Source organism: Oncorhynchus mykiss, chromosome 30, assembly GCF_013265735.2.
Source record: "Oncorhynchus mykiss isolate Arlee chromosome 30, USDA_OmykA_1.1, whole genome shotgun sequence".
In the NCBI taxonomy this organism is placed as follows: domain Eukaryota; kingdom Metazoa; phylum Chordata; class Actinopteri; order Salmoniformes; family Salmonidae; genus Oncorhynchus; species Oncorhynchus mykiss.
The window spans coordinates 38,745,491-38,762,798 of record NC_050570.1 but is presented as its reverse complement, the minus strand read 5'-3'; the positions used below and the strand labels follow the sequence as shown (position 1 = coordinate 38,762,798).

Sequence of the window (17,308 nt, the reverse complement as noted above, 5' to 3'; positions counted from 1 at the left end):
GGTATTCAAACAGAGAATGATGCAATAGACAAACTAGACTGTGACCCTGCCTGGTCTCTGTCACAATGGCAGCAAACCCATGTGGCTCAGCTTTTTGGGCTTGAAGTTGTTGTAAGCATTCCCTCAAGAATCTTAGTAGCTTTCTGGTTGTCTTTCTGAACCTGCTGTATGGTTGCTGTATGGTTCTTGTGCATGGTCTCTTGTTGGACTAACTGAAGCGCTTTGACTCATTCTTTACTCATTGCCTCATTTCCAGGTTAAAGGGATGGTTCACCACAAAATCAAAGTTTGTCAGATATTTTCAAAGTGAGTAGATGTTTTTTTGTGGGTACATGTTATATGCATTAGGTGAAATCTGTAGACTTGAATCTGAAATGGATGGGAATGTTTGAGTGTCTTATTCCATGTAACGAATTAGTGACACAGAATAAACAATACATTCTGAGAGAACACAGTCAGTTGTAAAGGTAAATAAATATAGTGCAAGGTGTAGCCAAGGTGTACATTGAACAATGAACACTTCAACCTATGTTCTGTAGATTCAGCTGAAGGGTCCTACAAGGGAGACTGAGAGTATCACACCTGGCTCTTTATTCATTTACAGAGCTAGCTGGGTCCTGATGTTGACATGATGCCAGGGTTGGGTCACAATTACAGTGCCTTCAGAAAGTATTCACACCCCTGGACATTTTCCAAATTTCTTGTGTCACAGCCTGAATTTTAAGTTGATTAAATGTTGATTTTTGTTGCCACTGGCCTTCACACAATACTCCTTAATGTCAAAGTCAAATGATGTTTACATTTTTTTTAAACAAATGAATTACAATTTAAGAGCTTAAATGTCTTTAGTCAATACGTATTCAACCCCTTTGTTATGAAGCCGATATAAGTTCATGAGGAAAATGTCCTTAACAAGTCACATAAGTTGCATGGTGTCCAACCCTGATCTGTTTCACCTGTCTTGTGCTTGTCTTCACCCCCCACCAAGTGTCTCCTATTTTTCCCCCCATAATTCCGTGTATTTACACCTGTATTTTTTGTTTGTCTGTTGCCAGTTTGTTTTGTTTTGTCAGGTCTTACCAGCATTTTTACCTTTTCTCCTGTTCTCAAGTTTTGTTTTCTAGTCTTCCCGGTTCTGACCTTTCTGCCTGTCCTGACCCTGAGCCCGCCTGCCGTTCTGTCCCTGATTGACTCTGCCTTGGATTACGAACCTCTGCCTGCTCTCGACCTGACCTTTGCCTGCCCCTTAGTATAATTCTCAGAATATTTATTATAACAATCTGCCTCCTGTGTCTGCATCTAGGTCATATACTGAGTCGTGATAGTACGAACTGGCCATGACTGACCGAGCAGACCAGCTCTTCAACACTGTCTCCTCACAAGGAGCCACCATTGGAAGACACAAGTAGTTACTACATAACCTTATGGAATGATTCCATACCCTGGATGAACACCATGCCAAGTCAGTGCATTGTTGGAACATTTCCGCGGACTATTAGGCAGCCAGCCTGTCCTCCGGATTTCATCCTCAATCTAACGGCCAGTCGGACCCCTGCTCCCCGCTATCGTCTCGTGCAGAGGGTATGGCTCTCCACTCGGGATCTGCCCCTCCGGGTGGAGTCCCGTAAACTTTCCGCCTGCTTTATCGGCCCTTTCCACATCTCCCACTGCTGTTTGTCTTCTGTCGCCCCACACCCTCTGTATACATCCCACTTTCCATGTGTCTAGGATTAAACCTGTCTCACAGCCCTTTGTCTCTTGTTTCCATCTGGGTCGTTTCCTGAGTCGTGATACATGGACTAACTATGTGTGCAATAATAGTGTGTTAACCTGATTTTTGAATGACTACCGCATCTCTGTAGCCCACACGTACAATTATTTGTAAGGTCCCTCAGTTGAACAGTGCATTTACAACACAGATTCAACCACAAAAACCAGGGAGGGTTTACAATGCTCGGCAAAGAAGGGACCCTATTGGGAGATGGGTAAACATTTTAATTTAAAAAAGCAGGGATTGAATATGCCTTTGAGCATGGTGAAGTTATTACACTTTGGATGGTGTATCAATACACCCAGTCGCTACAGATACAGGCCTCCTTCCTAACTCAGGTTGCCAGAGAGGACTGGTGACTGGTGAGGCCAATGGTGACTTTAAAACAGTGAGTTTAATAGCTGTAATAGAAGAACTAAGGATGGATTAACAACACTAGTTGAAGAATTTTAAAAATAATAATGTGCAAATATTGTACAATCCATGTGTGCAAAGCTCTTAGAAACTTACCCAGAAAGACTCAGCTGTAATCACTGCCAAAGGTGATTCTTACATGTATTGACTAAGGGGTGTGAATATGTATCTAAATGAGATATTTCTCTATTTCTTTTTCAATACATCTGCAAAACAAAATCTAAAAACATGTTTTAATTTTGCATTATGGGGTATTGTATGTTTTATTGTAGGAGTGAACATTTTTTATTTAATCCATTTTGAATTAAGGCTGTAACACACATTCAAACTAATTCCATGGAGAGCCGAGTTTCTAAATTCATGAATTAAGGTCACTAATTAGTAACGAACTCCCTTCACCTGTTTGCCTAGGTCTTAATTGAAATGAGAGAAAAAAAACTGCAGACCCTCGTCCCTCTGTGGAATGAGTTTGTTGTAAAACAATCAAGTGTGGAATAAGTCACTGGTATGAATACTTTCTGAAGGCACTATACACTATGACATCCAACATCTTGCATCCTTACAAAGCGAAATATGGTTTCCTTCGTGTACTGACAGGCCTAAATTCAAATTGGAGTACTGTCGTTTTAAATGTTAAAGTGGGCGGGATCCGAACAAGGGGGACTTGTGGCAGGCTGTGGGGTGCATTCGCCTACATTGAATAAGCGGATCACACGGGCTGTAACTTTATTTGGGAAAATGACGAAAATCACAGTAGTCAAAACCAAGGCATATCCCGACCAGAAGCCTGGTACGAGTGGCCTGAGGAAAAGGGTGACAGTCTTTCAAACGAATGAGCACTATGCAGAGAACTTCATTCAAAGCATTATTTCTTGCATCGACCCAGCGGAGCGTCAGCCTGGACTGCTCGTAGTGGGAGGAGATGGAAGGTTTTTCATGAAAGATGCCATTCAGTTGATCATCCAGATCGCCGCTGCTAATGGGGTCAGTAATACTTCTGTCGTAGTCCAGCAGGTAGTCCCTAAAACACGACTCTTAAGCCTAGGCCTCACCCTCAAACGTGCATAGCATCAGCAGCTAGCCTAGCATCTTTGACAGCTCCCGGTGTTGACAGTGGCAGCTCCAATCGTTTATACATTGTAACGCTTCTGTGATTGTGTTGAAGTTGGCGGATACATTCATTTCAATTGCTGTCATGTAGACTAAAATAACTATCGGCCTGAGCCTACATTTGCTTAAGGTATATTAATTGGGACTATATAGGCCTAGATGACAATTATCTCTCATGTCAAATCACATGCATAGGATCATTTTAAATTAAGTATTGAATCCTTATGGACTTTGACGTTCAATGACGTGCAAGCCCCATGCATCGGAACGTGATAGGGGTCAGTGGAGTTCTTAGACGGTCTCTGGTGCTAAATGACCCCGCTGATCTTTCGATGAAGTGCACGGAGATGGCATGTTAAATGGTAGGATACCCTTGCCCTTTCCCCAGGTGACGCAAAAAAACACTACACCATCCGGTTCCCCTTATGTAGCATATCCAGTCAGTGAGCACTCTGCCTTGCCATGAATGTTTAGTATACCAACAAAGACAACGGTTCTCTGCACGTTTGTAATAATCGGGAAAAAGTGCAACACCGAGGGATTATTTTATTAGGAGAGACTGTTTTTGGATGTCCGTGGCACGCACAGCCGTTCGTTCTGTTCGTTCCCTCTGCGACTTTTTAGAGGAAGGCGTGGTGGTGTGCTGTCACGTAGCCCTGCGGTTTGCATTACAGCGAGCTGGGCATTTTGGGTACACAGGTACATCTTGTTTAACTAGACACACAATGACCTCCTGGCTACGCTAAACACGATTTACAGACAGACCAATGTCATGATCACACCATATAGCGCCAGTATGATCTGTCCCATTATTATGACAAAATGAACATCATGATCATCACGTCAACTCTACTCTGAATGCGTCTTATTCACGGTGAATAATGTATTGCTGCGTTTATATTTGCTACCCATGTCATCTTCACTTTTAATGTAGGCCTATTACGTAAGTTAAAGGGGATGTTACCCGGATGTCTTCACAAACCGACAATAGACTGATGATGAAAAATAATAATTTTGGGAGGGTTTATATTTGTCCTGTTACACACACACGTGTGTATGGGAAATGTGTTTCTTGCATATCCCAACTCCCCCTGAGACACTCCCCAGGCCCAATTGGGGATAAGTGCCTTTTTTCTTTTTCTTACCTTGTCAGCTCCAGGATTCCAACCTCAAGGCTATATGCTGCCCAGTAGTTTTTGCAATATTGTAAACACAATATAGTTTACTTTCCATACTATCCCGCGTTGCTTGTTTAGCTCCCACATAGCAGCCTGACCTCACCACTGGCATGTTGAATCAGTATACTCCTCTTGTATTTTCATCCTCACAATGTGTGTAGACTGAATAGGTGAATGTAATAAACAAAATAAATAGGATGTACAGGATGTAAAGGAGTCTACAGTGAATTCACTAAATGTTGCTAGTCATACAAAAGCTGAGAGAAAGATGAGAAAGGTGAGAAAGATGTCCAGTTATGATGTTTTTAAGATGTTTTAATGGAAATATATTCACAGGGGTTTCAAAATGTGTGTGTGGTTTTCTGAAAGTACAGAGTAAAGAAATGGTCATTAGTATGCAATATTGGAACAATATCAGGATATAAGCATCAAGACAATATCACAGTGGTAAAATAATAAGCAACTATTAGAATAGTAAGGCATCTTGACAATATGACAGTGATATTGCACCGTTGATTAACATAGGAAAAACTTAATTAAAAAGAGCCACAAGGGGGCAGGGCAGAGCTATACAATGAACAGGCCAAAGGGCCATGATGACCACTTCAAAGGAGTAAAAGAAGCTAGCGATTCTCAGACGCTATAGTAGCATACAGAACTAATGGAGAAATGGACTTAAACACATGAACAGAAAATGATACCATAAAGGCTATGAAATGAGTACCTCTTGTGTCTGCGGTTATAATGAAAAAAGACGAGCTACACATTCTCTATACATGTGCCAATTATTGGGCATGACGCCGCTACGTGCAAATCAATTAGCTAGCAATGGAAAATAACTTAACACTGTGTGCTTGGGTAGAAACGACAGCATAATTACAACAAGGAGATGTTGATACAAATTATAATGTACTTACTGTTGCAGGTATGCACATATGTACAAAATTATTATCAGTAATGAAACAACAAAAGTCCAGGGGGGAAATGCTCTGCTCCACTCAACAGGTTCTGACCAGAGACGGCAGGGAATATTCTACACAGTATAACATATAGTAAAAAATGACATCGGAGAAAGCTGATTAGCCCATTGTTCTCCCCGTCCCTCGCTTTCTCTCCTGTCTCCATGTAGATCGGCCACCTGATCATCGGTCAGGATGGCATCATGTCCACCCCTGCTGTGTCCTGTGTGATCCGCAAGCTCAAAGCTGTGGGAGGAATCATCCTCACGGCCAGCCACAACCCCGGTGGCCCCAACGGAGACTTTGGCATCAAGTACAACATAGCCTCCGGAGGTGAGATGGGAGATGGGATAGGAAGGAGAGAGGTAGGAAGGGGATGGGAAGGGAAGGAGAGGGGTAGGAAGGGGATGGGAAGGGAGGAGAGAGACTGGAAAAAGACACACAGGAGGGAGAAAAGGAAAAACCCATAGAGGAGAGATACCGGTGAGAGATAAGAACAGGGGATGCGACTGTGCTGGAGGGTAACGTTTAAACTTCACTGACCTTTGATGAAGATTTACATTTACAATTTAGCCATTTAGCAGACGCTCTTATCCAGAGCGACTTACAGTTAATGCAATCATCTTAAGATGGCTGGGTGGGACTACCACATATCACACACAGTAAGTCGTTTTTTTCCCCTTCATAGTAGCTGTCGGCAAAGTCAGAGCTAGTAAGGTGTAGCACGTTTCAGGAAAGGGTGCGCAGAGCAACGCTGATATACTTCAATCGATACTTTTGACAAAGTTTAGTATACATAGTGGTGGGGTATGGCTGTTTTACTGTATTGCATAGCATTTCTCAAAACCTCTTCCTTATCCTCCTCACCTTACTGTGTGTCTCTGCCCCCCAGGTCCTGCTCCAGAGGGAATCACAGACAAAATCTTCCAGATCAGCAAGAGCCTAACAGAGTACCACATATGCCCTGACCTCAAAGTGGACATCTCCAAGATCGGCAAGCAGACATTCAATGTGGACACGTTCAAGCCCTTGACAGGTATTTTAGGATTGGACGGGATTAGTTGGGTGTCAGATCTCAACTGACTGGGATGGGTTAGCTTGGAGACCAAATCTGTGAGAAGCTCACTGGTACAAATCCTTGGGCAAGGCACTGAAGTTCAGGTGGTATTGCAATCAGTAAAGCACTGCGATCTAAAGTATGTGCATATGCAATATAGTTGTATTATTTGTCTGTTTTATCCTGAGTCTAAAATGCTACATGAAATCTTATCAATCCGAACTCTGCTGTTTATCCTCTACAGTGGAGATTGTGGACTCTGTGGAGGCCTACGCTGAGATGCTGAGGGGGATCTTCGACTTCCATGCCTTGAAGGAGCTGGTGTCTGGAGCCAATCACATTAAAGTCCGTCTGGACGCCATGCATGGCGGTATGGATCACATACTGTAGCCTACCTCTCTGGTGCTGGCTGATGTATGACACCTCCACCATCTCCCATCTTTTGTATAGAATTGGCTTTTGTTTATTTACATGCATACATATATACAGTTGATGTCAGAAGTTTACATACACCTCAGCCAAATACATTTAAACTCAGTTATTCACAATTCCTGACATTTAATCCTAGTAAAAATTCCCTGTTTTAGGTCAGTTAGGATCAGCACTTTATTTTAAGAATGTGAAATGTCAGAATAATAGTAGAGAACTATTTATTTCAGCTTTTATTTCTTTCATCACATTCCCAGTGGGTCAGAAGTTTACATACTCTGAATTAGTATTTGGTAGCATTGCCTTTTAAATTGCTTAACTTGGGTCAAACGTTTTGTGTAGCCTTCCACAAGCTTCCCACAATAATTTGGGTCAATTTTGTCCCATTCCTCCTGACAGAGCTGGTGTAACTGAGTCAGGTTTGTAGGCCTCCTTGCTCGAACACGCTTTTTCAGTTCTGCCCACAACTTTTCTATAGGATTGAGGTCAGGGCTTTGTGATGGCCACTCCAATACCTTGACTTTGTTGTCCTTAAGCTACAACTTTAACTTCCTGACTGATGTCTTGAGATGTTGCTTCAATATATCAACATAATTTTCCTGCCTCATGAAGCCATCTATTTTGTGAAGTGCACCAGTCTCTCCTGCAGCAAAGCACCCCCACAACATGATACTGCCACCCTTGTGCTTCACGGTTGGGATGGTGTTCTTCGGCTTGCAAGCGTCCCCATTTTTCCTCCAAACATAATGATCGTCATTATGGCCAAAAAGTTATTTTTGTTTCACCAGACCAGAGGACTTTTCTCCAATAAGTACCATCTTTGTCCCCATGTGCAGTTGCAAACCATAGTCTGGCTTTTTTTATGGTGGTTTTGGAGCAGTGGCTTCCTCTGTGCTGAGCGGCCTTTCAGGTTATGTCGATATAGGACTTGTTTCACTGTGGATATAAATAATTTTGTACCTGTTTCCTCCAGCATCTTGACATGGTCCTTTGCTGTTGTTCTGGGATTTATTTGCACTTTTTTGCACCAAAGTACGTTCCTCTCTAGGAGACAGTCCTTGAGTCGGCCCACAATCCATCCAAACCTCTGCTTTACCTCGTCTCTGCTGCGTCTCCTTCCTGTGCGGTATGACGGCTGCGTGGTCCCATGGTGTTTATACTTGCGTACTATTGTCTGTACAGATGAACGTGGTACCTTCAGGCATTTGGAAATTGCTCCCAAGGATGAACCAGACTTGTGGAGGTCTACAATTTTTTTTCTGAGATCTTGGCTGATTTCTTTGGATTTTTCCTTGATGTCAAGCAAAGAGGCACTGAGTTTGAAGGTAGGCCTTGAAATACATCCACAGTTACACCTCCAATTGACTCAAATTATGTCAATAAGCCTATCAGAAGCTTGTCAAGCCATGACATAATTTTCTGGAATTTTCCAAGCTGTTTAAAGGCACAGTCAACTTATTGTATGTAAACTTCTGACCCACTGGAATTGTGGTACAGTGAATTATAAGTGAAATAATCTGTCTGTAAACAATTGTTGGAAAAATTACTTGTCATGCACTAAGAAGATGTCCTAACCGACTTGCCAAAACTATAGTTTGTTAACAAGAAATTTGTAGGGAGGTTGAAAAATTAGTTTTAATGACTTCAACCTAAGTCTGTTAACTTCCGACTTCAACTGTATGTAAGTATGTACAGTGCCTTGCGAAAGTATTCGGCCCCCTTGAACTTTGCGACGTTTTGCCACATTTCAGGCTTCAAACATAAAGATATAAAACTGTATTTTTTTGTGAAGAATCAACAACAAGTGGGACACAATTATGAAGTGGAACGACATTTATTGGATATTTCAAACTTTTTTAACAAATCAAAAACTGAAAAATTGGGCGTGCAAAATTATTCAGCCCCTTTACTTTCAGTGCAGCAAACTCTCTCCAGAAGTTCAGTGAGGATCTCTGAATGATCAAATGTTGACCTAAATGACTAATGATGATAAATACAATCCACCTGTGTGTAATCAAGTCTCCGTATAAATGCACCTGCACTGTGATAGTCTCAGAGGTCCGTCAAAAGCGCAGAGAGCATCATGAAGAACAAGGAACACACCAGGCAGGTCAGAGATACTGTTGTGAAGAAGTTTAAAGCCGGATTTGGATACAAAAATATTTCCCAAGCTTTAAACATCCCAAGGAGCACTGTGCAAGCAATAATATTGAAATGGAAGGAGTATCAGACCACTGCAAATCTACCAAGACCTGGCCGTCCCTCTAAACTTTCAGCTCATACAAGGAGAAGACTGATCAGAGATGCAGCCAAGAGGCCCATGATCACTCTGGATGAACTGCAGAGATCTACAGCTGAGGTGGGAGACTCTGTCCATAGGACAACAATCAGTTGTATATTGCACAAATCTGGCCTTTATGGAAGAGTGGCAAGAAGAAAGCCATTTCTTAAAGATATCCATAAAAAGTGTTGTTTAAAGTTTGCCACAAGCCACCTGGGAGACACACCAAACATGTGGAAGAAGGTGCTCTGGTCAGATGAAACCAAAATTGAACTTTTTGGCAACAATGCAAAACGTTATGTTTGGCGTAAAAGCAACACAGCTGAACACACCATCCCCACTGTCAAACATGGTGGTGGCAGCATCATGGTTTGGGCCTGCTTTTCTTCAGCAGGGACAGGGAAGATGGTTAAAATTGATGGGAAGATGGATGGAGCCAAATACAGGACCATTCTGGAAGAAAACCTGATGGAGTCTGCAAAAGACCTGAGACTGGGACGGAGATTTGTCTTCCAACAAGACAATGTTCCAAAACATAAAGCAAAATCTACAATGGAATGGTTCAAAAATGAACATATCCAGGTGTTAGAATGGTCAAGTTAAAGTCCAGACCTGAATCCAATCGAGAATCTGTGGAAAGAACTGAAAACTGCTGTTCACAAATGCTCTCCATCCAACCTCACTGAGCTCGAGCTGTTTTGCAAGGAGGAATGGGAAAAAATGTCAGTCTCTCGATGTGCAAAACTGAAAGAGACATACCCCAAGCGACTTACAGCTGTAATCGCAGCAAAAGGTGGCGCTACAAATGATTAACTTAAGGGGGCTGAATAATTTTGCACGGCCAATTTTTCAGTTTTTGATTTGTTAAAAAAGTTTGAAATATCCAATAAATGTCGTTCCACTTCATGATTGTGTCCCACTTGTTGTTGATTCTTCACAAAAAAATACAGTTTTATATCTTTATGTTTGAAGCCTGAAATGTGGCAAAAGGTCGCAAAGTTCAAGGGGGCCGAATACTTTCGCAAGGCACTGTATGTGTGCATATATATACATACATATTTATTTTTTAAATTGTGTAAGCAAGGTAGATCTAGATTCCTGCTCTCAGTTCTGTTTTTATGCCCAGGACAAACACCGTTTTGTGTCTTTAGGACTGTGACATGTTGTCCAAATGAGTCTGATCTCTTAAATGCTGTTTTTTGTTCAGTTAGATTCCCAGCACACACACACACACACACACACACACTGCACATCCACACCCCTATACATAATAACCTTTACCCTCTTGCCCCCCTCCAGTGGTTGGACCCTATGTGAAGAAGATTGTTTGTGAGGAGTTGGGCGCTGCCGCTGATGGTGCTTTCAACTGTGTCCCCAAGGAGGACTTTGGTGGTCACCACCCTGACCCCAATCTGACCTACGCTTCTGACCTGGTCAACGCCATGAAGGGAGGAGAGTACGACCTCGGAGCCGCCTTCGACGGGGACGGTGTAAGTAGACAGTCGGGGGGGGCTTTAGGAAGCCTGGAATTGAAGCTATTCCTTGCATGACTGGTGTCCCCTAGTGTCAGTAGAACCAGTCCTTGAGTCGGCCCACAATCCATCCAAACCTCTGCTTTACCTCGTCTCTGCTGCAGTCTGTTCAGATGCTGATCCTCTCCTTCCTATTCCTTTCCTACCCTCTCCTTTCCTTCCCTACCCTCTCCTTTCTGCTCCACAGGATCGTAACATGGTCCTGGGAAAGCATGGCTTCTTTGTCAACCCATCGGACTCTGTGGCCGTCATCGCAGCCAACATCACCTGCATCCCCTACTTCCAGAAGACTGGGGTCAAAGGTCTGGCCCGCAGCATGCCCACAAGCGGAGCTCTGGACAAGTGAGCCTAACGTCCACACACTGTCCGTTCATAGCTTCTTCTTGGTTGTGCATTAAATATTTATTCATGTATCAAATGTTATTGGTCACATACACATGGTTAGCAGATGTTAATGCGGGTGTAGCGAAATGCTTGTACTTCTAGTTCCGACAGTGCGGTGATATCTAACAAGTTATCTAACAATTTCCCAACAACTACCTAATACACACAAATCTAAAGGGGTGAATGAGAATATGTACATATAAATATATGGATGAGCGATGGCCGAGCAGCATAGGCAAGGTGCAATAGATGGTATAAAATAGAGTGTATATACATATGAGTAATGTAAGATATGTAACCATTATTAAAGTGGCATTATTTAGAGTGGCATTGTATAAAGTGACTAGTGATTAATTTATTAAAGTGGCCAGTGATTGGGTCTCAATGTAGGCAGCAGCCTCTCTGAGTTAGTGATTGCTGTTTAGCAGTCTGATGGCTTTGAGATAGAAGCTTTTTCAGTCTCTTGGTCCCAGCTTTGATGCACCTGTGCTGACCTCACCTTCTGGATGGAAGTGGGGTAAACAGGCAATGGCTTGGGTGGTTGTTGTCCTCGATGATATTTTTGGCCTTCCTGTGACATCAGTAGGTGTCATGGATGTAGTTTGTCCCTGGGACAGTGCACATTAATCAGCATTTTAAAAATAAAAAATATATATTTAACTATGCTAGTCAGTTAAGAACAAATTCTTATTTACAATGACAACCCACTGTTCTCCGGTAGGTCAACTGCCTTATTCAGGGGCAGATCGACAGATTTTTACCTTGTCAGCTCAGGATTCGATCCAGCAACCTTTCGGTAACCGGCCCAATGCTCTAACCATGAGGCTACCTGCCGCTCCTAGTTTCCTCATCAGTGTTTAAGTGCAGGAGTTGGGATATGAAAATGAGCTCTTTTGCTCTCTCTCTGTCCCTCAGTGTGGCTAAAGCCCTGAAGATGAATCTATATGAGACTCCTACGGGCTGGAAGTTCTTCGGCAACCTGATGGACGCTGGCAAGCTGTCTCTGTGCGGAGAGGAGAGCTTCGGCACTGGTGAGTGAGGGATCCACATTTTCAAGTAATATAACAGCCGGTTTACTATGGCCCGTCAGCGCAAACATTTAGATAAATCAGATTGGTGGTATTACTTCGTTCCAGTCAGTTGGGCAATGCATTCTGGGGAGAGGTGCTAGCACATGTCTTAACCACCACCCTTCTTCCCCCTCCTCTCTTCGTTGTTTACCCCCCCCAGGCTCTGATCACATCCGTGAGAAGGACGGCTTGTGGGCGGTGCTGGCCTGGATGTCCATCCTAGCCCACAGGAAGCAGAGTGTGGAGGAGATCATGAAAGACCACTGGAACAAATTTGGCAGGAACTTCTTCACCAGGTAAGTCTGGGACTCTGCTACTCTGTTACCCTCCAGTGGTGAACTAGAGAACTACAATATCTGGATCGGGGCCACATTCTGTGTGCTGTTGTTTCTCATAGAGTATTGAAGTACTTATAGAACTATTTGTTAGTCTTTCTTTTATATCAAGTTCTTCGATGATAGCCTCCATAAATGTACACATTCGTTAAGGTGGTCCATTTGACTATTTTAACGCCACTCATCTCGTGGAGTATGCACACATTGACAGTTGAGAGCTCTTATTTAGTCTTCCTATTAAGACCATTCCCCAACCCATCCAAACTACACCAGGTATGACTATGAAGAGGTGGACTCGGACAAAGCCAACACCATGATCAAGGAGCTGGAGGCTACGATGTTTGACAAGTCCTTTGTGGGCCAGAAGTTCTCGTCAGGAGATAAAAGTTATGAGGTGGCAGTCTCTGACAACTTTGCCTACACCGACCCCGTGGACGGCAGCGTCTCCAAGAACCAGGTAAGAGACAGGACCCAGGGGGAGCATCTAGGCAGAGCCATTGCAATGTGGGTGATCTATTTAGTCAGTATAGTTTGATGATAACGAGTGATCGTATTTTATAACAATTCTGTTAATCGAAAGATGACCATCACATTTGATGATTGATCCTGCCTATGTAGGGACTTGAAGTATCACCAGAGGAACTTGCATATGGTACCTTGAAAAATGCCATTGTTGTTATTCGTTTTTGCTCCGTATTTCCAGCAAATTGACTTCCATAAGTCATATCACCATAGTCATCATATAGTCAGGTTTAACTCTCTCTCTTTCTCTCAGGGTCTGAGGATCGTCTTCTCCGACGGCTCCAGGATCATCTTCCGTCTCAGTGGGACAGGCAGCGCCGGGGCAACCGTCAGGCTCTACATAGACAGCTATGAGAAAGACCCCGCCAAAATCTACGGCGACGCACAGGTGAGACCTGAGGGCTGAGGAGCTGATTTGGATGATGGAATGTGACAGGGCACGGTGGGGGAGCCCTTACACTTGTCATGACGGCTCTATGGGAGATGAAGTATTTACACACACACATCTAAGGTTAGTTACGTTGTCAGAGGGACTAGCCCTCAAAAGGCTTCCCCTCAGCCCAGAGGGGGAGGCCTGGAATCTGGACCTAGCAGACAGCTTGTTTAGAATTTTATTTAACCAGATTAGTAGTGTTGCGATTTTAAATAAATATTTTTCATGAGTAAACTGGATCAAGACAGCAGCATGAACACATCAGTTTCAGACAAACAGGCGGACCAAAGATGCATCAAACCAGATGAAGTTGCATCATGATAGGAAAAAGCAGCATGTCAGTAAAGAACATGTGCACAACACGAGTCCGATAATACTTCCCCCCCATGCTATGTTCTAATGTTCGGCACTGTCAGTATAAAACAAGATTGGCATCTGAGCTTTTATCTCTTTTTATTTCGAGCTAGAAGAGAGGATGGATAAAAATGGCCTTTTTAAATAATAATGTACCGGTGCTTGAGTCTGCGTGTTGCTATGTCCAGCCGACAGCACTGTGGAGATCACAATGAGGAGTTGGGCATCTGGTTAGTGACTAAATGAAGGGCTGCCTGATATACAGAGTCGAGAACCTTTAGTGAAGAGCTTGAGGATTGCACATAAATAGTATCACCATAGTCCAACACGGAGAGCAAAGTACAACGAATCAACTTCGGTGGCAAAGGGAACGAAAACGAGCTTTGTGCCGCTAATAAAATTCTACACGCAGCTTGAGTTTCCCGACATGGTTTTCTACAAGGGTGGTGGAAGCTCAACTTCTCATCCACCCAAACTCCCAGATATTTGTAGGCTTTAACTTGCTCTTATGGACTGCCCTGCCAAGGTAGTCATGACCATGGTTTTCAAAGTGTTTAGCATTGGAAAATACCATGCATTTTGTTTTTAGAGGAATTCAGAACAAGCTTCAAATCGTACAGATTCTGTTGAATGATGTTTAAAAAGCTGTTTTTGAGCTTTCTCAAAAGCCAGTCAAACTACTGCCACTTGACAAGAGAACAGTGTCATCTGTGTAAAAATGTACATCAGCTGTCTCAATCTGTCTCCCAATGCTGTTGATTATAGACAATAAACTCAAATTGATCCTTGAGGCACACCTGAGTTCATCTCTGATGTCCGACTTAACCATTTCCCTTGACACGTTGGGTCGTCAGGTCCAACAACCGTGCCTTCCAGAATTCCTAGTTGACTTGAGAGGGAATGTTTGGCTAAGAGTTTAGTCATTGTTGATATCAGGGCCAGGAAGAAGTGGGGGGAAGGAACTATGGGGAAAAGAAAATAAAAAAAGTAGAGATTTGACACTTCATCAAGTGTTCTCGGCAGGAGGGAGAATGACAGCGTAAGAAAGGCAGACTGGCAGAAGGGGAAGAAACTCCCTGATAATCGTTTTGGATAAAGAGGCCCTCTGAAACGGATTAATTTCGGCTCCTTCACCTTGCTCACAAGTGAACGCAATATTGCAGATGCTTGGCCTACTCGAGGGCCAGGTGGAGTTCTTTGTTAAGACTGTAACGGGGAAGGGGTTATGGTAAGGGGCTGTAATCTAAGGTTGACTGTCTTCCTCAGGTCATGCTGAAACCTCTGGTGGAGATTGCACTGAAGATCTCTGGGCTCCACGAGAAGACCGGCCGCACGGGCCCCACTGTGATCACATAGACTGACATGCTCTGCCACACCCTTCAAGGTACCTCAGTCCTTTCAACCGTCCAACTTGTGCCTACCCTCTGACTTCCAGAAGAACAATCTCACCTCTACCCTAATGTCCAAACAAAGCCTTCAAAGCCAACACTTTCATTCACCGTGAATAAAAAGTAATTACAAAAAACTATTGTTGCACTCGTGTGTATTTATTTTGGAGACCTCAATATATTTTTCATTACAAACTGGGTGGTTAGAGCCCTGAATGCTGATTGGCTGACAGCTGTGGTATATCAGACCGTATACCTTGAGTATGACAAAACATGCATTTTTACTGCTCTAATTACGTTGATAACCAGTTTATAATAGCAATAAGGCACCGTGGTATATTGGCCATATTGGCTTAAATATACAGTGCATTTAGAAAGCATTCACAACCCTTGACTTTTTACACATTTTGTTGTTACAGCCGAATTTCAAATGTTTCTTTGTCACTGGCCTACACACAATAGCTTAATGTCAAATGGGAATTGTTTTATTTTTCATAAATTCTTTACTAATGTTAATTTTTCTTACACTTTGACCTTAGAGAATTGTGTGGATCGTTGACAATTTTTTTTAAAATAAGTTTAAATCCCACTCTAACACACAAATTGTGGAAAAAGTCAAGGGGCGTGAATACTTTCTGAATGTTGAAAAATATATTTAATGGTTATTTGCATTTCTTATTGAACATGCAAAGGCAGTATGAGCAGTATGTTTTGTTGTCCGTAGCGGCACGCACAAACACACACCCTACTACCACCACGCTCGGATTCGGTGAGAGATATCGATCACTCCCAGAAAGCCTGATTTTTAGCCAATCATCTGGGAGATCAGTGCTGGGATGTGGTTATGGTGGTGAGATCACAGCCAACCAGCCTTGGGACCTGCATAGTCAACAAGACTCCCCCTCTCTATTTTCTCTCTTTTCTCACTGTCATGGTCCAAATTATATTGATTCAATTGTTGTAAAGCGAGAGAGGTCTGTCCGTGATAAAGAGCTGCTCTTCTTTTTCTTTTTCACACCCCACTCCACAAACTATTTTGATCCTATCTTGATTATTGTCCAGCCATATGGTTAAGTGCTGCAAAGAATGCCCTAGTTAAGCTGCTGCTGGCCCAGGACAGAGCGGCTAATATCAATGCTATGCATGCCAGACTCTTGGCTAAAAGTTGAGGAAAGACTGACTGCATTGCTTCTTGTTTTTATATTCATGTGTTGGAAATTCTGGATTGTTTGCATAGTCAACTTACACACGGAACTGGCACACACACTTACCCCACCAGACATGCCACCAGGGGTCTTTTTACAGTCCCCAGGTCCAGAACAAATTCTATGAAATGTACATGTTATTCAGAGCCACAGCGCAAGTGAACAGCAAACCTGGTTTAAAAATACAAATAAAGCAGCACCTCACGGCACAACGTCTCTCCCATGTGACCTTTTTGTGTGTGTACTGACATGTATGTGTAATTGATAGATGAACAAACACACTACATGTTAATGTTTGTAAAATCTTTTGTCTGTATTTTTCGTTATGTGTTGGACCCCAGTAAGACTAGCTGTCGCTAATGAGGATCCTAATAAAATAAAAACCTCTCACTCTTTTATTTATTTATATATATATATATATTCATGCCCACTTCCCACCACAAATACCAGGCCAGGGTTGTCTGTCTATTTGAACTGATGAGAATTAGCTCTGGTAGACCCAGACCATAATCCCCCTTAGCAGACAGTCTGTGAGAGAGAGCTCTGAGGTAGACAGAACTAGCCACTAGCCAGCCCTAAACGGGGCCTGGGGAGATGAGTGGGTGGGGTGATAATGTTAATGATGACGGCCTCTAAGAGGAGACAATGTTCTGGATATTAAAATTGTGAGTTATTCTCTATCAACAAACAAGCCAAGAAGTTTAGGATGGATCAGGACTGGTCCTGTCCAGAGTCAATATAGGAGAAATGGGAGAGTTTCCAAAAGGTAATGTCTCCAAAGACATTCCTGGGTTGTGTCCCAAATGGCATCCCATTCCTTATGTAGTGTACTACTTTTGACCAGAGCCCTATGGGCCCATAGGGTGCCATTTGGGACACAGTCCTT

General features: G+C 42.9%; 1 protein-coding gene across 1 annotated transcript; it reads left to right on the top strand.

Annotated features, from left to right (window-relative positions):
- Positions 1 to 2,835: 2,835 nt before the first annotated feature.
- LOC110521805 (phosphoglucomutase-1) lies at positions 2,836 to 15,357 on the top strand. Its single transcript, XM_021599679.2, has 11 exons — positions 2,836 to 3,169; positions 5,603 to 5,765; positions 6,325 to 6,468; positions 6,734 to 6,859; positions 10,499 to 10,689; positions 10,919 to 11,073; positions 12,031 to 12,146; positions 12,346 to 12,481; positions 12,794 to 12,977; positions 13,296 to 13,430; positions 15,096 to 15,357. The coding sequence occupies exons 1-11, from the start codon at positions 2,924 to 2,926 to the stop codon at positions 15,183 to 15,185; spliced, it is 1,686 nt and encodes a 561-aa protein (XP_021455354.1). The 5' UTR covers positions 2,836 to 2,923; the 3' UTR covers positions 15,186 to 15,357.
- The last annotated feature ends 1,951 nt before the right edge of the window (positions 15,358 to 17,308 follow it).